General features: G+C 32.7%; 2 protein-coding genes across 4 annotated transcripts; one reads left to right on the top strand and one right to left on the bottom strand.

Moving 5' to 3' along the window:
- Nucleotides 1-3,257: 3,257 nt before the first annotated feature.
- On the top strand, nucleotides 3,258-8,144 carry LOC130943547 (SAC3 family protein C). 2 transcript variants are annotated; one of them, XM_057871468.1, is made up of 9 exons: nucleotides 3,258-3,343; nucleotides 3,445-3,793; nucleotides 3,866-3,966; nucleotides 4,815-5,036; nucleotides 5,814-6,035; nucleotides 6,143-6,228; nucleotides 6,413-6,509; nucleotides 7,075-7,167; nucleotides 7,843-8,144. In XM_057871468.1, the coding sequence occupies exons 2-9, from the start codon at nucleotides 3,544-3,546 to the stop codon at nucleotides 8,005-8,007; spliced, it is 1,236 nt and encodes a 411-aa protein (XP_057727451.1). In that variant the 5' UTR covers nucleotides 3,258-3,343; nucleotides 3,445-3,543; the 3' UTR covers nucleotides 8,008-8,144. The 2 variants fall into 2 exon arrangements, with proteins under 2 accessions (XP_057727451.1, XP_057727450.1); XM_057871467.1 differs by lacking the exon at nucleotides 3,258-3,343 and having other exon boundaries at nucleotides 3,367-3,793.
- A 3,876-nt stretch (nucleotides 8,145-12,020) lies between these two features.
- On the bottom strand, nucleotides 12,021-17,190 carry LOC130943516 (transcription factor MYB33-like). Of its 2 annotated transcripts, XM_057871423.1 has the most exons (6): nucleotides 16,894-17,190; nucleotides 16,655-16,789; nucleotides 15,490-15,711; nucleotides 14,968-15,338; nucleotides 13,268-14,261; nucleotides 12,021-12,841 (listed from the first exon to the last, which is right to left on the bottom strand). In XM_057871423.1, the coding sequence occupies exons 4-6, from the start codon at nucleotides 15,319-15,321 to the stop codon at nucleotides 12,534-12,536; spliced, it is 1,656 nt and encodes a 551-aa protein (XP_057727406.1). In that variant the 5' UTR covers nucleotides 15,322-15,338; nucleotides 15,490-15,711; nucleotides 16,655-16,789; nucleotides 16,894-17,190; the 3' UTR covers nucleotides 12,021-12,533. The 2 variants fall into 2 exon arrangements, with proteins under 2 accessions (XP_057727406.1, XP_057727405.1); XM_057871422.1 differs by lacking the exon at nucleotides 15,490-15,711.
- Between the last annotated feature and the right edge of the window lie 6,819 nt (nucleotides 17,191-24,009).

Here is a 24,009-nt window from a genome sequence, read left to right as displayed (position 1 = left end):
TTTATTTCATCTTTTTTCTCATAAATACAAAATTTTTAAGAAAAATATAAAAATTTATAAATAAAAAGATAAAAATTCTCTTAATATAATTGAATCCATATCTCAAATTAAATTTTAATAATTAACGAATACAAATATAATTTAATTGAATCCATATTTCAAATTAAATTTTGATAATTGAAAAATACAAATATAATTTAAAATCTATTTTTTTATATCTAACATTTACTCAAGTGTTTAAAAAAGTTAGACGGTATGAAAAGAAGTTTTTTTTTTTTTTTCTCTACTAATAATGCAAGTATAAAAAATGTTACGATACCTCTTTGTTTACTAAAAAAAAGGTTACTATATGTGTTAAAAATAATGCACCAAACAAAAAGAACTTGTACTTCTTACACAATTTGAGGGATCAAACTAAGAATATAAGAAGAATGAAGAAGTTTCGGAGATAATACTCAATTTGGTCCCTGAACTTACATGCGAGTCTCAATTTAGTTCCTGAAATTTCAATTGCCTCTATTTAGTCCCCGAAATTTATAAACGTGCCTCATATTAGTCCCTGGGACCATTTTTAGTATAAAAACGTTAATAAAATGCTGTTGTAAACTATCACATGTCACCTTAAAACTTGTAAAATGATGCAGTTTTGGTTTTGACATTTAAATAGCTCAAAAACGACATCGTATTACTTATTTTGTTAGGTAAAATTTTAATAAACACCATTTAGGATATTGTTTTTTGGTTATTTGAGTACTAAAACCAAAACGACATCATTTTACAAAGTTTAGTGTGGCATCCGGCTGTCACGATAGTGTTCCGTTAATGTTTGTACGTTGAAAATTGTTTCAAGGACTAACATGAGTTATGTTCACAAAGTTTGGGAATTAAATAGAGGCAATTGAAACTTTAGAGACTAAATTGAGACTCGCGTGTAAGTTCAGGACCAAATTGAGTATTATCTCGAAGTTTTGAATATAATGTAATTTGCTGCTTTTTTTTACTTTTAAGTAATCATCTTAAGTACTTCATCTTTTTACATTTTTTTATAAACTTTGTTTATCTTATGCCAACTTAGTATACACATGTACCTCTTCTCAACTCTACCTCTTAGTTTATCTTGTTTAAATTGCACATATACATAAAACACTACGTTTGGAACTGTTCTGAGTATTCTGTATACCTAAAAAATTAATATTTTTTGCTGTTCACAATTTCTAAGACCTAATAATCTTTCTTAATAACTACATGTTTCCAAAAGATATATTTAAGCAAGATTCAACTCACTTTCTCGTGTATTTTTTAGCGATTTTAAAAATAACTTCTCATGATTGTAATGTCAACGAAAATGCAGAGACAAGGGATTGTGGTGGAATTGATGAGGATAAGGCAGCTCAAGCCACAATGAACAAGAAATGTCAGTGGAGAGTGCGGTGACGGGAAAATCATCAATGCAGCAAGTGCCATTGGTGATGTCAATACAAGATGAAATTGTCAGGCTGATTGGCCAAACCCACAAAAGGTTAGGCAAATTGAGATTTTGAACCAGCCAAACCCATTGGTTTCGGCTCTTGCCTAAAAAATAAAGACCGTTTGCCTTTCAACATTTTCATTTTTTATACGATTTTTTGTTAAAAAATCTGTTAAATAGTAATAAAAATAAATTTTGTGAGAATTTTATTTATAAATTCTGTTTTATTATCATTGTTTTTTGTACTGTAATTACTTTTTTTGGTCTGTGACATCATTTTTAGTAATGATCTTTTTTCACTTAATCACCATTAGTGAAGGAAGTTCTTAAAAATAGTGAGTAAAGTAAATGTTTAAAAATTAACTCAATATTGTCCGTTAACAGAATTAGCGGCGGGACAAAATTGAGACGATTTTAAATCGTTAAAGACTTAAATATGACGAAAATGTTGAGGACAAAAACAATAAATAGAAATAAATTTTAATTTTATCTTTTAATAATATCAATTTTTTACTGTACATAGTATTAAATTATTTTTTAATCACATTTATGTAAATTACCGTTGATCACATTACTTTCATTCTAAATAAATAATTTTTTTATAATTTTACTCTTAAAATAATGTAATTTTTTTATAAATAAATAAATTTTACACTTTCATTCTAAATAATGTAATTTTACTTTCATTACTTAGTCACATTACTTATAATTTTTTTTATAATTTTACACTTTCATTCTAAATAAATTAATTTTTTTATAATTTTATACTTAAAGTAATGTAATTTTTTTATAAATAAATAACTTTTACACTTTTATTCTAAATAATATAATTTTACTTTTATTACTTAATCACTTTCATTCTAAATAAATTAATTTTTTATTATTTTACACTTAAAGTAATGTAATTTCTTTATAAATAAATAAATTTTATACTTTCATTTTAAATAATGTAATTTTACTTTTATTACTTAATCACATTATTTATCCTTTTTTTTTTGTAATTTTACACTTTCATTCTAATCACATTACAATATTTATTTAGAATGAAAGTGTAAAATTATTAAAAAAATAAATTTATTTAGAATAAAAGTAATGTGATTAAGTGTAATTTACTTAGATGTGATTAAAAAATAATTGAATATTATGTATAGTAAAAAATTGATATTATTGAAAGATAAAATTAAAATTTATTTTTATGTATCGTTTTTGTCCCCAACGTTTTCGTCCTATTTAAGTCCTTAACGTTTCAAAATCGTCTCAATTTTATCCCGCCGTCAATTCTGTTAACGAATTTCTAACGGCAGGACAACATTGAGTCAATTTTGAAACGTTAAGGACTTAAATAGGACGATTGAAACGTTAGGGACAACTTTGGGACTTACCCCAAATGTTGGGAACAAAAACGATATTTTACTAAAAAAATAAACTTACTAATAGTTTGTGGAAGTTTAAAATCTCCATAAATTATAAATAAAACTCTCGACAAAATTAATTTATGTTACTATTTAATAAATTTTTTAACAAAAAGATTGTATTATCCTAACTTAAAAAGGTTGAAAGGCGAAGTATTTTTTTTCAGATAAAAAATATCTTGTTCTTCATAAAAATAGATAAAGATGAGCCTTTATATTTTTTTTTTTCAAAAGAGATGTGAGAACTTCAAGAATATATAATAACATAAATAAAAAAAAGAAATAAATAAATAAATAAAACAAAAAATAAGAGAGAAAAAAAGTGAAAGAGGTATTTATAATATATCTTATATCTTCTTTTACAAACCTCATCATAATTAGATGATATTTTATGAAATGACATGCATGAAGTATTACTTTTTCATTTTTTCTTCTTAGCTCTTCAGATTCCACTTTGTAGCCAGTTAGTGCCGTCTCTGCTCATTTTTCATTGTCTAGTAGTGTTGTGTTGATATTTAATTAATTATTGTGTTATTCGAATCTCATGATTTTTTACTACTTCAGTTGTAAAGCAAAGACTCTTGAAACCTGTCAAGTACTGAATCAGCAAAGTGCTGACTGCTCTCCTGTTAATAACAAATAAGAAACAAGATTCCAACCATCATGGAAGCTCGTCGATCAAGGAACCAACACCACAATCTTTCTTCTTCTTCTTCCTCTTCTACCTCCTACACGCAGAAAAAGCCTTCCAATGTGACACGTCATCAATCCAAATTTTCATCTTCTGCTCGCTCTCATTCCAACGCTGCTAGGGTTCCCTTCAATAACGCGCAGGAAGACGCTGCTGATGCTGATCCTCAATCCTTTTCCGATTTTAACCCTTTAGTCGGAACCTGTCCGTACATGTGCCCAGGTAAATTAAAAAAAAAAAAGAAAAAATATATATGTAGTTGAATATTTTAACAGGTTTTGTCTCCATTTGCAGAACGAGAGAGGATCCAGCGTGAAAACCTCCGTGATTTGGCAGTCTTTGAGAGGCTACATGGAAATCCTGCAAAATCATCTCCATCCCTTGCCGTGAAAAAGGTAATGAAGTTTCTCTCATGGTATCTGGTTTTAAATTATTAAATATACACTTGTATGTATTTTTAGAAGGATGTACTCTTCTGTATCAAGCTCAATTCGCTTTTTTTTTTCATCTTTTTATTGGCTGTTCTTTTAAGGGTTAAGCTAAAAAAAATTGATGATGCCAAGCACCAATTCAAGAGTCAAGATTATGTGTCTGACTGTGTGTCTGTTAAGAGTAATATATGGGTGTTAAATAGAGTTCCCAGAACTGTGGGAACTGTGAAACAATAGGTACGGCACCCAAAGAAGATGAAGAAATATTTTCTTCTATACTGATTGATTTTAAGTATACCAAGTCTGACCAAAATAACAGAAATGGAATGCTAAATAAGGTTTCGGTTCTTGACCTTACCTAATTCCTTTAATCCTTTCCTTTGATCAATTCCCATCACTACAAATCTGCACATACTTGGGATACTGTAAAGGGGCTGGAATCACAGGAACCTTAGATGGATTGAAGCAAATCTTTGACTGGAACATGAAAAAGTTGTCAATTAGGGAGTCTGCTGGGAGTCTTAACTGATAAACAACATTGCCAATCTTGTTTGAAATCTGATAGTGACTAAAGTATTTAGGAGAAAGCTTATGCAGTTGGCTTTTCATTTCACACTGAGTGTTGTTTGTATGATTGTAATTTTTAGAATACACAGGGATTATATTTTTCCTCTTATTTCCTTTTATAGTTCTTTAAAGTCATATTCTCTGTATATGTCATTATAATTTATAAGTGACTTTTAAAAGGCTTGTCTTGTCTGATATTCAATATCTGTTGGTTTTGCAGCTTTTCTTATTTTATTTTGCTTCAGTTTTGCAGAACTATATCGGCCAAATATATCCAACCATCTGATGTGCGGCCTCTAAATGTATTGGAAGATACTTTAAATTATCTTATGAGCTTGCTGGAATCTAAAGAGCATCCTTTTGAAGTGGTTCACGACTTTATCTCTGATAGGACAAGGTCCATACGGCAAGATCTTACCATGCAAAATATCGTTAACAAGAAAGCAATTTATATGTATGAGCAAATGGTATAGTTTTCTCCTTTGGATTTCTATGATGTGTATACTTTTTATATTTCATCATTTATTGAGTTTAGCTTTTCACAAATGACACTACTTTATGTTACTTAGGTTACACATCATAGGTGATTTTGCAACTTCAGGTTTTGTTAAACTTGGAAGGTCCATGTTTATCAGATTCAGAAATTGCATTTTAACTTTTAACACATTCACTGAATGGCTAAGGAACTTGATTTTCAATACATATGTTTAATTCTGAATGTCAAAATTAAACCCTAAACTTGGATACTGAAAATCAGAAAAGGGAAGACTATTTGCAGTATGTGTTCATATACTTGATAGAAAATAAAGTAGACTTGTTTTGAGAAATCAGTTCAGGATAGTACAGAGGATTTACATACTATGAAGCACAAAACCATGCCGACTAAGACCTATAACAATCTGGGGAAGGAAAAGTTTATCTATTCAATGATTTAGTTCTGTGTGAATTTTTCTCAGGGACATTTCTTTATCTTTCTATACGTTGATTTTTACTAGTGTTTCAGTGTTTGTGTACAATATTTGTTATGGCATTTTTTAATTTTGCACGAGTTGTTTCCTCCTTTTCATGCTGTGTCAGTCTAAAGAGATTCACGCTATTTACACAGGAACAAGATGGATTATGATGTCATTCCCTTTATTAAATGAGATGCATTTATCTTCTTCTGAAGTGATTATATTTCTTGCTGCCAGGTTTCATTTTGTAAAATTCAAATAATGAGCTGAACAACATGTTTAATCATGCAGGTGAAATTTCATGTTATATCACACCACAAGCTTCGGCATTCTATGAGTGATCCAAACATTGCATCAATGCATCATCTCAACTTGGAACAGCTCACAAAGACATTGGCATCCTTGTTCAATCTGTATGAAGCAAATCGAAATTCAACTTATGTGCATGAGAATGAAGCTGAGTTCTGTTCATTACATGTGCTTCTACATCTTGACTCTTCTAGCAAACCAACGGTTAATCTTTACATCATTGGTGTGATAGATTTTTTTTTTCCTACTGTCCATTCTTACTTACATCCTTGTAGGGTCCTAAGTTATTGTTGCTGTTTTTTGATCCACAGGTTGAACCACTTTCTTTGTGGTTTTGCTGTGTACCAGCCCTAGTACTGAAGTCAAAAGAAATGCAATTTGCCAGGAGAATCTTAAGGTAATATTTATCCTAATAATTGACTTTCTTGTGATACTTTAATAAGTAAATGAATGTTCTTTTGCTATCCAAAAAACAGAAAAAGGAAAATGGATGTTTTTGTTGGTTTTTCTCGAGGCCATATCATGTATTTAATGATGAGGGAACGCATGCCCATTACGAATGTTCTCTTTCTTCTTGACAGGTCTTTCCGCCTTGGTAATTATAAGGAATTTTTTTGGACCACGGCATCTCAGGCATCATATCTTCAGTACTGCGTTATGGAGCCTTATATCAATGAAGTAATCGCTTTAACTAATAACTGCATTTATATTCTGTCACATATTTGACTGATGGTTGCTTACTTTCCTTGTGCATGTTTTTCTATGTTTTATTGTCTTAAAACATATTTTGTCATTGTAATAGACTAATAGCCCTCTTGATTTTTGTATGACTTCATGAACTATTCAAAAGCTTCCAAACCTGATCAAACCCAAGTGAATTTGATGCACTCTGTCTTACCTTTACTTAAATGAAATCCATGTTGTATCTATTGCTAATATGTCCCATTTATTTCCTCTCTAAACCTTCAACTAGAGTTTATGTTATCAAATAATAATAATAATAAATAGAAGTGCACAAGGCATGGAGACATGTTGGTGACCATTCTTGCATCTTGTTTGTTCGTCTCTTCCTATCCAGTGCATGTATAATGTTGAATAAACAGTTCTTTTTCATGTCTATTTTCTTACATTTCTTTCTTGTTACATGAATTTTGTTATATGTGAAGATATCAATTCTTTTCATAATATATGTTTTTATATTTAGTGATACGGGATTTGAGTGTATCGATACATTTTTTTAAAGGTTCGTGCACTAGCTATATCGTGCATAAATTTTGGGGGCTACAAGCTTCATCCATATCCTCTGTTCAACCTTTCAAAACTCTTGATGATAGAGGTATGAATCTTAATTTGCTCCTATCCATAAGTTGCACCTTGTTTTTCTTGTGTACATAAACTGTCGGTAAGAAGTAATAATTGTGCTATGTAATAGTGTGTGTAAATTTCCAAGTAGCGTAAAGGTCAGTTGGTCATTAGAGCATCTCCTATATTCGGTTTCAGTTCAATTTCATGTTGGATCCACAAAATGTCACATTAGCATTTGTGGGACCATATGTTATAAATAGTGATTTTAAACTAAATAAAAGATTTGTCACTTCAATGTTTGGTTTCAATTCAGTTTAAACTTTATATAAGGTGGCAAAATATAATTGGTTCTCCACCAAGGTGAAATTGTCTCTATACTGAGACCGGACTTATTTAATCAATCATCTCCAATGCAAAGTGAAATTCGGAAATGGTATTCTTCCTGTATATGTGAGATTTGAAACTTTAAAAGCGTTCAATTGAAGTTGCTCTTATACTTACTCCAAGAAACAAATAGTTGGTATCCAGAAATTTAGGCAAACTCGCTTAAAGCAGGCTATATCTATAGGCAAGAGATTCGTAAGATTGTGTAGACAGTGTAGTCACTCCGTAATATATTCGATGTTGTTGAATGAGATGTTTTTATCATGTCAATTGATCTGTAGACACATTCTAAGCTATGTTATATTCTGCAATCTGATGACAGGAATCAGATTTGGAATCCTTTTGTAATTCATGTGGTCTCAAGACTTGCACAGATGAATCTGGAAATAAGTTACTTCCCACAAAGCAAACTACCTTTAGTCATCCCAAAGGGGGGTTCCAGCACTATAGTTTCTTGGGCTTGCAGGAATATGAAAGTAAGTTTTAGGAGATAAGACTGAGGGTCATAAAAGATGGTGGTTGTTATATTTATTTCTCTTATGTATCAAGATAGATACCCTCTTGCATGAGAGCACAAGTTTACTACTCGTATGGCTTAAATAAGTTTTCTTGTAATTTACACAATTTGGTTTTGGTTCCTATAATTTCTGTTCCTTTCTTTTCGTTTCCGGTTCTTAAAAATTTTGAAATTTTGGTTCCTGCCATTAGTTAATTTGGTTAAAAACTGTAGCAAACGACAAGACATCTCACATTAGTTTAAACCAAGTAACTCTTGACCAAAAAAAAAAAAAAGAAAACCAAGTAAATTAACATGGATTAAATAAAAAAATGACTTTACAGGACTGTGACCAAAAATAGCCTATTTTACAAGGACCAAAATGTAGTTTAGATAAAGTATATTTTGTCTTTAATATTTTTAAAAAATTTTAAAAGTATTTTTAACATTTAATTTGTTTTATTTTTTAATTTAAAAAAATCAATTATGCCAGACTACTAAAAAATATAATATACATTTAAAAAAAATGAACATAATGACTAAATGCACTCAAACTCAGTTATTTATAAATTCGAGCACTTTCGAGTTTCAGTGTGTAAATTTGGGGCAATAGACAGGAGTATCATTACCATTACCGATAAATTGTATTTATAAAAGGTTAAACAAGTTTTTTATTTTTTTATTTGTGGATATTTTTGTTTTTGAGAACTGAAAAATACATTAAATGTCTAACTTCTTTAAAATTGTGACTCCCGTTGTGCTAACCTAACCGTTATGGATGCACACGTAGAGGGGAGCTTTTTAAAACAAGACAAATAGGTTCCCAAACGTTGAAACGACGCCATTTGATTAGGGATACTCCACACAAACTCTAATCCTGAGCGTATATGTAATACTTATAACACCCATATCACACTCAGAGAATTGTACAAAATCTTAAGAAAAGTAGCGATCAAACTCCTTTTACTCTGTTTCTCCCTCCAAAAAAATCACTACGTAGAAGAGCAATCTTGCAATGCAAGTCGCTGTTGGAGAGGATGAAGAAGGTTGCATTGTACTCTTGGTTGTTGTTTTCGTCATCGAAGGTAAGATCATCTTGCCTACCATAAGCAACTACTAGACAACCATCCTGACAAACTAGTACCAATTTAGTAAAATAGGATGAAAAGACTCATCAAAATTAGAACTAAACTGATGACAAAGTGGATTGGTGACAATGAACAGAAGAGGTTTAAGATAAGCTGCAAAGCAACTAAAGTAGATATAAATCTCATTAAACATAGTTGCTCATGCAACAAATGGCAATTGACAGGTACCTACCTAAAATTCTTTTATTAAGTATATTCCCTTATAAATGACTTCATCAGTTTTTTTGTTAGAATTGTCTTATTTTCCTTTTGTTTCAGGCATGCCATACATGTACTTGTTGTTATTAGAAAGAGACATGATGAGCCACAAGATTATGTGCATCTCTAATTATATATGAAGTCAATCCATAAGACATATGCATATTTGAATTAAACTTGTGCCAAGTGAAGAATTTTGTCCAAGATCTATTCATCATCAAAAGATCAGTTGAAAGATCAAAGGTATATAAATAGACAAAAGGATCTAACTGAATCATTCATGCAAGGTGACAAATTAAAGAAATCATTATGTAACCTGTAACAAGTGTGGTAAAAAAGACTACAACTACATAACATCCAAAGGAGCTCCTTCCAACTCTAATAAAAAGGGCGAAGAAGAAGGATGGCGGTACCTCCAATTGCGGATGGTGTTTTCATTGCCACAATCAGTTCCCCTAATAGATGTAAGTTGATTTTAGAGACCCAATTGAAATATCATGCTAGACTATAGGATTTTATGTGTCCAAATAGAAAATGCTAAAGGTTGAATGTGTCTGGATGATAAATACTCAAGGAACTTTTTTTTTTTTTTTGGTTTCCCACGGTATCCTCTAACCCGATAGGTCAAAGACTAATCCGTCGCAGTACTGAGCTCCATTTAAGGGTTTGTCGCTGGCCAATAGGTTGCTGCATGCACAAGGCGGGATTCGAACCCCCGACACTTGCTTAAGCGGACTAGTGAGCTAACCACTAGACCAGCCCAACTTGGTTAATACTCAAAGAACTTATTTGTCTAAATGTCATATACATTAGAAACTAATTTGTTATACTTCTAGCCCAAGATGCTTCTATCAACCAATTAACCAGCTCAACAATCCAGCAACAACTCCTTACCATAATGCATTATTTCTAAATGTGACTGTTGTCTAATTTTTTTTGAATAAATTGTTGTATCATGAATTATTATGTTTTTGTAATTTGTACATGTAAATCAAGTCCAGAATGTGGCTGCCCCAACTCTTTCAAATCTTGCACTAGGTCCAACACAACAAGGACTACAATTCTAATTGTAGGGGTGTTCGCGGTGTGGTTTGGATCAGTTTTGAGTCAAAAATTCATTCGATCCGAACACTAATTTTACTTGCAGTGCGATTTGGATTGGATGATCTTTAAAAAAAATCTGATCCGATCCGATCCAATTTCAAGCGGGTTGGATTGGATTGGATTTGCGGTTTTGTAAATTAAAAAAATTAAATACGTATAACAAGTCTCAGCAATATTTTAAGAAGCCAACGATAATGTAATAATAAAAATAAAATTATAAGTTAGTTAAAATAAATAAATAAATAACATTTTGAACATAAAATATTTATTAAATAATAATAATACATGAATAATATAAAAATGTATAACAAATTGAACATGTCATAAGTATAATTGTAAATATAATAATAAAATAATAATATTATAGCACATTGTGCAGTTTGGATTGGATTGGATCGGTTATGAAAAGTAGATTTGAAATCCGATCCAATCCAACGGTTTACAAAAAATAGAATCCAATCAAATTCGAATTAGTGCGGTTTTAATCGGTTTTCGATTTAGATTGAATTGGATGAGCAGTTTAATTTGGATCGGTTTGAATTTGAACACCTCTATCTAATAGCACCACCAGGACCAACAATAACTCCATCCAAGCCAATAGCCCACACATCAACCACTCTATTTAGGCCTCCAAAAAGAGCTCCATTCATGGCCCAACACAAAACTAATTCAAAACAATCAAAGTTCATACCAAAGTCCAAAGTCTTCAGGTCACCAGCTCCATTTGCCCAAGGTCCAGTCCCATCTAACACACAACCTACAGTATAGAATTAGTTTGCTCCACCAACAACATTAACAAGTGCATCAGCATTTAAGGAAACATTAGTAACTACAAGCATTGCTACATCCAAATTGATCAAGTTCATTCCCAACCCACCATCCAACAATATAAAGAAGTAAAGAATTGTGCCTTTATGTTGTTTTGGTGCTAAAGTTGTATTTTATAATAGTTTATGGCAAATTCCAGATACACTTTCTTTTTATATTACTTGTTTTGTGTTGCTTGTTCTTTTGTCAAAGGTTAACTATCAAAAACGTCTCCAAATTATTTAAACGCTGATAAAAATAATTTTATTATCAACAAAAATGTCTTCAAATAATTTTAAAACGCGACAAAAATGTCTAACAGTAAATATATATTTTCAAAAAATGCCTTAGAGATTGAATTTTGATGTGATTTTTTTGCAAACATAATTAAAAAATGAGATATTATTATTCTTAAAATTTGGTGATTTTTTTCTAAGTATATATTTTTTTGTGATTTTTTAAAAGTATTATTAGTTGTTAACAAAGAAATTACAAAATATATATATATACTTAACGAAAAATCACCAAATTTTAAGGATAATAATATCTCATTTTTTAATCATGTTTGTAAAATTTTTTATCAAAATTCAGTCTCTAATATATCTTTTGAGAAATACATCTTTAAGGTTAGAGACAAATTATTTCACCATCATTCTCAATTAGCCACAAATTTATCTTTCTCTTCCTCTAACATCCCTGTCACCCTCTTATTTATATTACTTTAGTAGTTAAACTTTTATGGTTGGTACTTGGAAGACAAGTTTTTAAGAGTTAGAACTTGTATTGATTTTTAAAATTACACTTGCTCTTAAATTGGTCCCTAAAATTTTAATTTATTAATTTAGGTCCGTAACTCACGTTAGTAGCTCGACTATTTTCCATTGACATGAAAGAAATTCGTTTATGGTGTAGAGTTAGATTTGTCAGGGGATATATATGTTGCTTAGCAAAGTAATATGGCAGTAAGTAGAATTCACACAAGGAATGAAGGTTAAACCGAACTAAGAATTATTGTTCTATTATATGACGAGTGGTCCCGACATAAATGCCACAGATAATAATCCCGGGTGAATAGTATTCAATATTATCACAATTTTTTAGCAGTAAAATTGACAAAGCCACAGGAAAACATGATTCTCTAACCATGTATTTTGGTACTATAAATCACACATAGTAAATCACACATAGAAAACATGCTTAAAAAGGTAACAAGAATGAAATACGCAATTTTTCTTTCAAATTAGACATCTCAGGATTTTCTTAACCACGATCAGAACCTTGACAGAAAGCAGGCATGACGCTCCTTGCGCAAGAACCAAACCCACATACCTGACTCAACAGAGAAGTTCCAGACCTTGTATGCTTGGAGTCAGTGGCTAAATCATCTTCGCGAAGGGCAGGCATATCATCAGCCATGCTGCCTTGCCTCATGTCACGCCCCGAACCCTGCTGAAGCCAATCCGAAGCAAGCAAAACATCTGGCCGGGTAATTTTGATTGCAGACATGCCTTGATTTTCACTGTTCGGGGACCAAACCTGATCAACATTCTCTGTTTTCACAATGTTGTCTGCAGAAAATTCAAATGAACTTTCAGTCTCAGAGATCAACAAAATTGATTTTAGGCAAAAACCATAAAAGAATTAAGGGGAACACTTGTCTTTTCAGAAAAATTGATAAAAGTGAATTTTCCCGATAGTAGGGATGAATAAAAATTTTAAAGTTCAGTTTAGGCAGACATACTATGCTTTCTGGATGCATAGGGAGTTTCGATAAGTTGTTTTCCATGGAAAGATTCATCAGTTATTTCGGAACCAATATTTTAGGAATATATTGGCACTTAAAAAACCAAAACTACAAAATAAAACAGGAAAATTCTAAAACAGCAAGTTTCAGATTATATTGAAGTAGAATGTACACATCTCTAAAAACAAATAACACGCATGGATCTGTTTCCAATAATTATCCTTCATAGCACAAACATAAAGGTACTAACCATTAAAGGAACGAACTGTTGGGTGTTCATCCAATGAATTTGCACTGGCACTAGCAACAGTGCACTCATTCAATATTGAAGTTGCACCGAATGGTGATATAGTGTCAGTGTAGTCTTCCCAGTCTGTCTCATACTTGTTCAGAGTGGAGCTGAGCGCTCTGTCACAAGGAGTTGCGGTAGATGAATTTGAACTCTTGTCAGAATAATGGTTCTTTGAATTGCTCAGAGTCCTAGCCTGATAAAGTAAAGCATCCAGCAGGCCACTATTTTGTGGGGAAGAACAATCTGACTCCAGTGCACTAACTGGCAAAGGAGATTGAATGAAATCATCAACTGATTCAAGTAAAGGAGGTGGTGGAGATGTACTCCAGCTACCTACATCAGTTTCTGGATATTGGAGTGAAGGGAGCTCAAACTTCACAGCCTCATAAGCCGGCTTAGAAGTAGAGGAATTGCCATTCGAAAGTGAATGACTGTAACAAATGGAGCTGTGTGGAGAGGGTCCGAGATCAAAGGGAGATTGCATGCCAAATGATTGTGCAATCTTGTCAGGCGTGTTATCCTGAATTTGATCAAATGGATAAAACCAATTTGTGTTCATACCACCAGATCCAATAAAAGGTGTTGTTGACTCACGGAGACGCTTGTGGTTTGGTGATGTTATTTGTTCAAACTTACAATACTTGGAAGAGTCAAAACCTTTCAGCATACCGGTGTAAGCAGAAATATCAGGAAGCTCAGGCGGATATGGTAGGATTCCCTGACTACCATTCCAACTGTCAAATATTGCACTGTGTATCTCATAATTTTTGTGAACAAAATCATGATGCATATTATTGCCACCATCAATACCACCAGAGCTTCGGCCATGTTGATTCTCTTGCACTGCTTGCACGCACAGTTCAGGAGGATAAAGTGGCAAGCCAGCACGTTGACGCCTCTTGATACGGGTGTTCCAGTAGTTCTTTATTTCATTATCTGTGCGACCAGGCAACTACAAGCAAAAGAAATAAAACAATGAAATATATAAATAAAATAAGTATGTAATTTGGAAAATAGTAATTTTTAAAAGACAAAATTATAGAAGTGACTGATTGGTCCAACATCCCTATTAGTTATGATCAGCTGCATGAATAACTTAAACCCCTTAGATCATAAACATATATATCTCCATGAGTATCGTTACAATTAACTCCATCTCAAAACATATGTACCAAATTCTATAGACCATCATCGCTATAATTGCTATAGACAAAAAATTTCATACTAGTCTATTATCAACTTAATATGCTTTATAATCATAATTGTTGTTGCCCCAGTTTAGCAGTCACCTTTTTGTCCTACTCACGAGACACATGTTCAGAACTTGCAACACTGTGAAACAGAACCTGCTAACTAGTAGACATGACTGGTTACAGTGACGGTTGAGTTGTCTAATTTGTAAAATCATAACTAAGCTAATTTGCAGTTGAAGATATCAGCCTCAAAATTCCAAGTCCAATATAGAATCACCCCATTTTCAATCAACAAAAACAACGTGGATATCAACTGTGGTATTTCTTTGCTACAATATACAAAGTAGACATAACAACCCTGACATCATTACTGGGGAACAGAATCCAGAGATTTCACGAAAATAAAAAACAAAATTAAAAATAATTATGATATGTACGACTGACAAAAATATACAATACGCTTACATGTGCTGCCATGCGTGCCCATTTGTTTCCCATTTTCGCGTGAAGTTCAGCAATCAACCTCTCCTCTTCTGCTGTAAATGCTCCTTTCTTTAAATTTGGTCTCAGATGATTAGCCCAACGCAATCGACAACTTTTTCCACAACGTAATAGACCTGAGTACTTCTGAACAGCATTCCAGTTTCCCTCTCCATGCTTATTAACATAATCGACCAACATAGCATCTTCAGAAGTTGTCCACGGCCCTTTCTTCAGAACAACACCAGCATGTCCTCCCTTACTCTCATCATTCAACTGTAACCCTGTCTGATCATTGGCAAGCACTTCATCTTCATTCTCATTATTCAGTCTTCTCATTGTAGATTATATAGTTTCTAAAAAACAATTCACAAACAGAGAAGAAAGCCTTTAAAATAAAGAAAACTAGGTTATACAAAGAAAGGTTCAAATTTTCTTTTGAAGCCACATAATTTTGTTTTATTCTATTATCAGATTTCACATTGGCATAAGGGATAGAGCAACAACCTTCATTAACATAATACAAAAACCTTGATAGCAAGTTTTTCAGACAATAAAGAAGGAAACAAGAAATGACGTATTTCATAAAACTATTTTTCTCTTGATTTGCCAGGATATCCACTGCCTGCGGCAAAGTTTAATTTCATCGCTGCTCAGACCTCCAATTAACGGTTACCCAGCTGGCCAAGAAATGCTCTCCATTCACATGACTGAGGGATCAAACGCACACTGTTTGGTTAAGGACCTAGTGAGTTAATCAATAGACCACATCCTCATGGTTTTTTCATAAAAACATAACTACCACAACGCTTAGATGGAAATAATTGTATATAAGCACCACCATCGCAACTCAGCTCTATCCTCCCATAGATGACAGAGCGCAAGTAAGGGATGCAATGAACACAACCATTCAATACCATCTTTCTACCTCAGAAAAAATTTCTAACTCTATCAATTAATGATACTCTCTAGCACGGACTTAGCAGACCCAAAAAAAGAAAGAAAGAATAATATCACACTACAATATCACATTAATCATAAACTTACCCAATCTGGAATTATATATATTGGGACTTGAGAGTATCACAACTCACAACATTACTGTCAGCTTAAAACGTAAAAACAAAATCACCATCCCCTTAAAAACCACGAAGGTCAACCATACTAGTAACACAGTTCATTTCTCCTACCAACCCACAATAACTAACACTCAGTGCTGTCAGGGTAATTTTATATTAATATTAACCATTTGATAAAAGAAACATGCGGTTTTACATAGAGCCTATTGGGACATATATTTACAAGAATAGGGTCCAAGCCGCAGCCCTAGTCTACTTAACAATCATACAAATTCTTGGGGTTTGCGGCATGTTTTTACCTTCTTGAGAATCTTAGTATAAAATTCTCCAGAAAATGTCAAAGCATTCCCCGTAACAATGGTTTAAACAATTGTAAAAAAGGCCCGAAATTTGGGATTTAAAAAAAGCGTTTGCATAAGATGCCCAGAATATTTTTGATTCACTCACAGACAATATATCTAAAAAATAATCAAATTAACTATCAGTTTCACAATGAAAATAATAAAAATATTCACCGAATAAATTTCAATTTAATAATAACAGGAGCATGAAAACAAGAAGGGGGAGAAACAAAGAACACTAGAAGACGATACCTGAAGAGGACACGACACGGCGACGCTAGGATCCAAAAGCGATTATTGTTTTGCGTGCCGCGAAATCCGAAGGAACACGAATCGGAAGTTCAATTGAGCTACAAAACTGAAGGGCAACAGTGCAAAACTGTGTCCCTGAAAATATGCACAAACAAAAATAAATAAAGATATGAATAATGAGCTTCAAGCTATTGCAAAAAGAAAGTAGCTAAAGAAAGCGGAAATTTCACGAGAAGAACCTGAAAAGATGAAGAGTCGTATCGGTTTCTGATCCTAATTTGGGAGAAGACGATAAAATTGAGATTCTGCGGTAAAAATTGATGGCCGGAATTGGGAGACGCAGGGTTCTGATTTCTAAAGGAGCTGAAGGAAGATGAAAGAGAAGAACACGGTGGAAAATTCACACTAACACCACCATAAACAACAACATCAACAACAACACTAGTTTCTGTAGATACAGATGGGAAAGAGATTCAGAGAGAGAGAGAGAGAGTGCGTTGTGTGTGTGTGTGTGTTTTGTGTTGGAAAGAAGAATGATGGCGAGTGAAGGAACGAAGTAGGACAGAGAAAGACACACAGAAACGGGTAAAAACGTAAAGTACATCTTTTTTTTTCAATATTTTCCATAGCATGGGTGAATTTCATTTAATTTTACCCTCGAGGTTAAACTAGGAATTTTTTTAAATAAATATTTTATTTATCGAAATAAACAATTTGTAGCATTTTTACTGAAATGTGTTGTGAGTCGTCACGTATTTTCTTTACCCTGTAAACGAGATAAGACACGAGACGACTTGGTCATATCACGTTTGTCCACGTATTGTGTAAAGTCTGTATCTCGTTTACCATATAAACAAGATACGTGTAATCTTATATTGTTTATACGGCAAACGAGATACGAGTATATATATATATATATATATATATATATATATATATATATATATATATATATATATATTGATTAAGAGCTTTTCACTTTCATTTCTTGGAATTTTTCCTACTTTTACCATTTTCAAATCATATTTTTGAATTACTTAACGAATATGGCACGCGCTGTTAATCACGACGGAGACATTAACAGAATGAACGTGACTTGGCACATTACAGAGGCAGCCAACTTTAATGTTGGTGTTGTTTTTCGTTTTATGCTTATATTAAAGTATAGATGTATTACCATACTTAGGGTATTTTTATAGAAGTAGTATGCAGTATATGTTAAGCAAATAAATATGTGGTTAGAAATGGTTTAAATACTAGGGTATGATATTAGACATATTTTAAAATGAATTTGTTAGTTAAATATTTGTTTAGGTTTGTTTTTCTTTAATCTAAGTTATTATTAAGCATATGTTTATCAATTTAGTTATTAATTTAGGTTATTAACAATTTCTAATAAACTTAATTAAGTAGCAAAATGTTTATATTTGTATTTACTAAATATTTAAGTAAATGGTTTTTTCATAAATTTCTTGTTACTTAACTAAGTTATCAAGTTGATAGTATATTTGTTGGTTATTCAAGTAAATATTTTCACTTAATCTAATTTACGAAGGAGATGTGAAATGAAATTTGTTATTCATTATTTAACTAAATAATTTTATTTAAATTAAATAAAATAGACATTTATTAGTTTAGTTATTAATTATCTTACGAAATATTTTCATCTGCATTATGTTATATAGACGTTTAAATTAATTATTTTACTAAACATTTTCATTATTTAAGTAAATTTTTTATGTAAATAAATTTATAATTTAATTGTTTGTAGTTATTTATTAAAATAGTTTACTTATAAATCAAATTAATCCGTTATGTATACGTTTGTCGGTAGAATATTTTACATTGAAATTCTTATAGTTATAGGTTTACCCATTTCTAATTCGGTTTTTTTGTTGTTTACCAGAGGCCTCGCCTACTTCTTCCCAGGAGAGTGAGTCATACACTCCCACCACCGGACGCATTGTCCCGTACCTGAGGGAGGCTGGGTTCGGTGACGTGTTGCCACTCATAGATTTTGTGTTCGACAACTCTCTTATCACGATATTTGTTGAACGCTGGCGTCTAGAGACCCACATCTTCCACCTGCCGTGGGGTGAGTGCACAATCACCCTACAGGAATACAAGATGTCGCATGCCACATCAGGTTGCGCGCTAATGGAGATCCCATGGGTGGTTGCTTTAGTGACTTTCATACATGGTACGGAACCAGGGCTTGGGAGTCGGTTGAGAAGCTATTCGGTGTCAGACCTCCTGTAGTCCAATAGCAGGAAACATAGAGGAAGGAGTCTTTTTCCCTAAAGTTGACATGGCTCCGGGAGCGTGTCCGACAGATACCGCCTGATACTGATGATCCAGTCACCCTCCGATAGTATGCAAGGTGCTACATACTGTTGACGATCGGGGGTCACCTGATGACTGATAAGTCCAATAATAAGGTTCATCTCTGGTGGCTCCCACTACTGGACGACTTTCAGAGGTGTTGATCTCTGTCTTGGAGATCTGCGGTGCTAGTATGGACGTACCATTTCCTATGCTCTACGGCACACCGCTCCAACACATACATCGAAGGTTACACTCCTCTACTGGTGTCTTGGATATACTATAGGTTCCCTAAGTGGTATCCACCTGAGCAACAGATTTTCATGTTATCAGCAACGCACATGGTACTTTAATCGATCCAACTCCACTACTCGGTTTCAGCACTTCTGCGAATGCTGTAATTCTTCACATCCTGCATTACTGCATCTCTGCTTTTGAATCTGTGGCCAACTTTGAACTCTACACCATCGTCCAAGTTGTAACGTCTTCACCCATGTTGGAAAATGGATTCTTCTCTTATATCGCGTCCAGATCCAACATACCGTAGTGACTGGGTACAGATGATAAAGCCAGAATTGGGTGCGGGACATGCAGAAGATACCGATGTGATGCCTCAACTGGGGTCTCTGGTACAAACTCCTTCTCATCATCATCCTCAGAGGAACTGCTCTCGTTGTTATTCGCAACATACTCCTCATCAGAGTCCTCACCATCAACGTCTATGTCTTCCACTAAACTAGCAACATGCAGCAGTTTGGGTGCGAGAGGTGGGTCATCCCGGACGAAGTCTGACGAGCCAGATTCGCTGCCACCGACATCACCAACTTCTGCAGAAAGCTCCATCACTCGTTCCGCTCTAATTCTCCCGTGGATGTCAAACATCGGGCGCACATGCTCATCGCCATGGAGTTAAAACAAACGAAACCGAAAAACTCCATTTTCCATTGGTGCTAGCAACCTATATCCCATCTTCTAATCTCTTTTCTCCTGCTACCACCAATGCTACTCAATATCAGACTCTTCAACTCGGACAAAGAACTTACTCATCGGGTATGCAACAGAATGGGATTCTCACACTCAAGTATCACCCCATTATCACTATTTCTCATATAGCAATTCGGATACATACTTACAACCAAGTATCCACTGCTACTAGACATTTTGACTTATTTTCTAAAGAAATAGGTAGAAAAGTAGTATAAAATATTTATGAAGAATACAAAGGGTTGCACATCCTTTTATAGCTGCTGGAAATTTGTCTTTACGTATCTCATTTATAGTATAAATGTCATAATTATTCACTTATCTCGTTTATAGTATAAACGAGATAAAATTACATGTATCTCATTTTTACTGTAAACGATATATACACTTTATTTCTATGTGACTTTATCTCGTTTCCAGTGTAAACGAAATACGTGTAATCTTATCTCGTTTACAGGGAGAGATGCGACGCATTTTGGTAAAAACACTACAAATTATTTATTTTGGTAAATAAAATATTTATTTTATTTATTTAAAAAATTGGTTAAACTATGGGATAATAATGAAATTTGTCTCTAAAAGATCATTCGTTCACGACTCATTTTCCAAATTAGTCTCCAAAATATTTTTTAATCAAATTCATCCTTCAAAGATTTTAAATTAATCGAGTTAGTCCTTCTGTTATTTTCTTTGTTAACGACGCCAAAATTTATTAATGTGAAAAGCTAAGTGATATTACAACACACATAGAAGTTTTAATTGATTATTAGCATGATAAATTTATAAAATTATATCAAATCAAAACCTAACTGAGGAAAAAATTGAAACATTGGAATTCTTCAGTTTGGAGTTGATTTGATTTGATTTAATTTCATAAACTTATTATATTAGCCACCAATTAGGACTACTAGGTGTGTGTTGTGGTGTCACTTAACGTGTCACATTAACAAATTTTGATGCCATTAGCAACAAAAGTGATGGAAGTGTTGGAAAAACTCAACAAAGGTTCAAACAAGAACTTGTCTAACAGTGGAAGCACCAAAAATATTTTTCCCTCTATCTGTGCGATTAAATAGGCAATACCAAAGACACTCCAAGCAACAAATATAATGGCAAAAATTAAATAATCAGACACCAGAATTTTAACGTGGGAAAATTCCCCAAAAAGAGGGTAAAAAAATCCACATGACCTAGTTCAGTAAAAACTTTCACTATCAAAATAATGGGTACACAAGCAGTCTTCTTAGTGACATTAGGGCATCTTAACAATCAACAAAATACATCATTAGAATTGATGGAATCAACATAAACCCTCCATAAAGTGGGTATCTCAAATCAGACAAAAGAGAATGCAATACAAAGTTATATCCTAATGTTCATCTCTACACCAAGAATAACATACTAAAATTTCATAAGAAATTGAGCAAGTTTATCGGTTCAATCGGATAAAAAATGACTTGCCTTTTCCCCCAAATTTTTTTCTTCTCCTTCGACGCTGAAACCCTCTGCTTCGTTTCTCTCTCTTTTTCAAAATGAGTCTCAAACTCTCTCTCACTCACTGACCGTGGCTTAGCCACTTTCTTTTTTTTAATATGTGGGCTCCACTTAGTTGGGGACCTGCCAATAAATCTCCCCCTCACCAACTCAAGTGGGGATTGGCTACTCCACCAAGCTCGTCTTCTCTTTACAGGAATCAAACTTCACTACAGGTAAACTGTTAGTCATCATATCTGAACCATTATCATCAGTATGGATCTTTTCAAGTGCATATGAATTCATCTCAAGCGTTTGACGTATCCAATGGTACCTCACCTTTATATGCTTCGATCGAAAATGAAACATCGGATTCTTGCTGAGATGGATAGCACTCTGGCTGTCACAAAATAACACAAACTTCTCTTGATTGATGCCTAACTCTTATAGAAATTTCTTCATCCACAAGTGTTCTTTAGAAGTTTCAACGACAGTAATGTATTCAGTCTCTGTAGTAGACAAAGCAACACATTTCTTTAGGATGATCATCATCTTCAGTCTCAGACAACTCCGTTACGTCAATTATATCAAGAACCAAAGGTTCATGCTCAAAATAAATGTGAATCATGTTGTTATCCTCGTGACGGTGGCTGATCATATCCCTAAGGTCCTGGTCCACTTGGAATATCCTGAGGCCGAATTCCAAACCTTCATTAGGGTCTAAAAACCAACATGCATCGTCATTGTCATATTCCAATTTTCTATAATAACTTGTTACCACAAACACGTCAAGATAATCTTCATCCACTCCAACCTATTCATCATACAAGTCAAATGCGTAGATAATACTTTCATCAGGTTGTGTCTCAATCTTTCCTCCATAATGAAAAACAAGTTTCAATCAATTAGGCATCTGAATTTTATAGCACAATGCAAATAGAGAGAACATTACTTTTATGATTAAACAACCATGTTGCAAAACAGAAGAAATCAACACTATAGTTACAATATTTAAAAATAAATGAACTATAAGAATACATGCATTTACCTCCTAATGACTATAATTTAATCTACATTATGATCATAGTGGTTAGAAGGTTCAGATTAAAAATCTTAAACCCTAACATGTTGTCACTAACAAAAATGATTCAAGGTATCTTGACTATAAGACACATAATGCCAGTATTCTAAGCCACTCATTTATACTTAAGTACTAGGAACCCTCATTAGAATACAACAACGGAAGAGAAGCATCAACATAAACCCTTATTACCTTTCGTCGTCGGCAGTTTGTGAAGGCAATGCTTTATTGAAAACTTTTTCACTGACCACAGAAAGTGGATTCAATGGATGATTGTCGACAAGACAATGTGAGTGGAAAGCGCAGGAGAATGAATGAACAAGGAAGAAGGGAAGGTTTCTTTGAGGTCTTTTGGTGGGAAACGTTATTAGGGGAAACTATTGCAAATAGTTTATTCGAAGAGAAGAAGATGTTGATATAATATCGTTTTGATATGTTTAAGGTGTCCCTCCCTCAACGACATCATTTCGTCCAATGCCAACTTACATCATCAATGTTTAGATGATTCTTTTACAAAGGACTAATTGGGATGTACGTTTTCGAGTTTAGGGTTAGTCATTTATTAAAATGGAAGACTAAATTGGGTAACAATTTAAATTTCAGATATTATTTTTGGTATTTACTCAATTTTTTTTCATATATCACAATTTTATCATGATAGCATTGTTTTTTTTTTTAAATGCTGACTTAGAATACGTTAAATTCTAAATACTAAATTTTAAATACTAGAGATAAAACATCAAATCCTAAATCTTAAATAATATTTTAAAAACAAATGAAATGCATTTAAAGGAGTATCTCTTTAATTATTTTTTATTTGTGTAGACTTATTATTTTCTTTTTTTTCCCTCTTTATAACTTAAAAATCCAAAAATTCTACAATGATTTGTTTTCAGGAAAACCCAATATGACTTAACGATCTAGAAAAAAGTCCATAACGAAAAATTTTAAAAGTCCAAAGAAAAAAATAAAAAAATAAAGCTTTAAAAACAATCGAAAAATACAAATAAAAAAACGTAACTCTTACACCACCCACGAACTAAAGGTTATGGTACTTGACTCAGTCACTTTTCATCTTTATAAAATAAATTTTTATAACTGATTTTTTAATCTATTATTACTTTAATTAAGGACGCTCGTTATTTTCTAACACAATTTTTTAAAATGAAAAAACTATAATTTATAACATTTTTATTTTTTATATTAGTTTCACAATGGTATTTTTTTTTAAGACTGCTGGATGTTTATCTCAAATATAAAACTATTTAATTTAGAGCATAATCCAATTTTTAAAAGATACAAAAATTAGACCTTTTGATTCTCGATTTTTAAGGTACAAAAATTAAACTTCTTATTTAATATTAAATTTTTTTAAAAATTTTTCATACGAAAGAATCGGATGATTCAATTACACATGTTCATATAAAAAAAAAAAACACTTACAGTGCCTATTAAATTGTATACAACCCTTATCCTTAATAAAAAATTTGAGCCT

The sequence above is a fragment of the Arachis stenosperma genome, chromosome 8 (genome assembly GCF_014773155.1).
Source record: "Arachis stenosperma cultivar V10309 chromosome 8, arast.V10309.gnm1.PFL2, whole genome shotgun sequence".
NCBI classification, from domain to species: domain Eukaryota; kingdom Viridiplantae; phylum Streptophyta; class Magnoliopsida; order Fabales; family Fabaceae; genus Arachis; species Arachis stenosperma.
The sequence above is the reverse complement of the archived record's forward strand: the minus strand, read 5'-3'. Positions and strand labels throughout refer to the sequence as shown.

Bases quoted from the DNA above. Each gene is read 5' to 3' on its own strand.
- LOC130943547 (XM_057871468.1), top strand. From the start codon at position 3,544: ATGGAAGCTCGTCGATCAAGGAACCAACACCACAATCTTTCTTCTTCT. The intron at 5,037-5,813 runs GTATAGTTTTCT...TTAATCATGCAG, and splicing joins TTTATATGTATGAGCAAATG to GTGAAATTTCATGTTATATC. The intron at 6,510-7,074 runs GTAATCGCTTTA...ATTTTTTTAAAG, and splicing joins TGGAGCCTTATATCAATGAA to GTTCGTGCACTAGCTATATC.
- LOC130943516 (XM_057871423.1), bottom strand. From the start codon at position 15,321: ATGAGAAGACTGAATAATGAGAATGAAGATGAAGTGCTTGCCAATGAT. The intron at 14,262-14,967 runs GTAAGCGTATTG...TTTTGCTTGTAG, and splicing joins GGGCACGCATGGCAGCACAT to TTGCCTGGTCGCACAGATAA. The intron at 12,842-13,267 runs GTTAGTACCTTT...AATTTTCTGCAG, and splicing joins AACAGTTCGTTCCTTTAATG to ACAACATTGTGAAAACAGAG.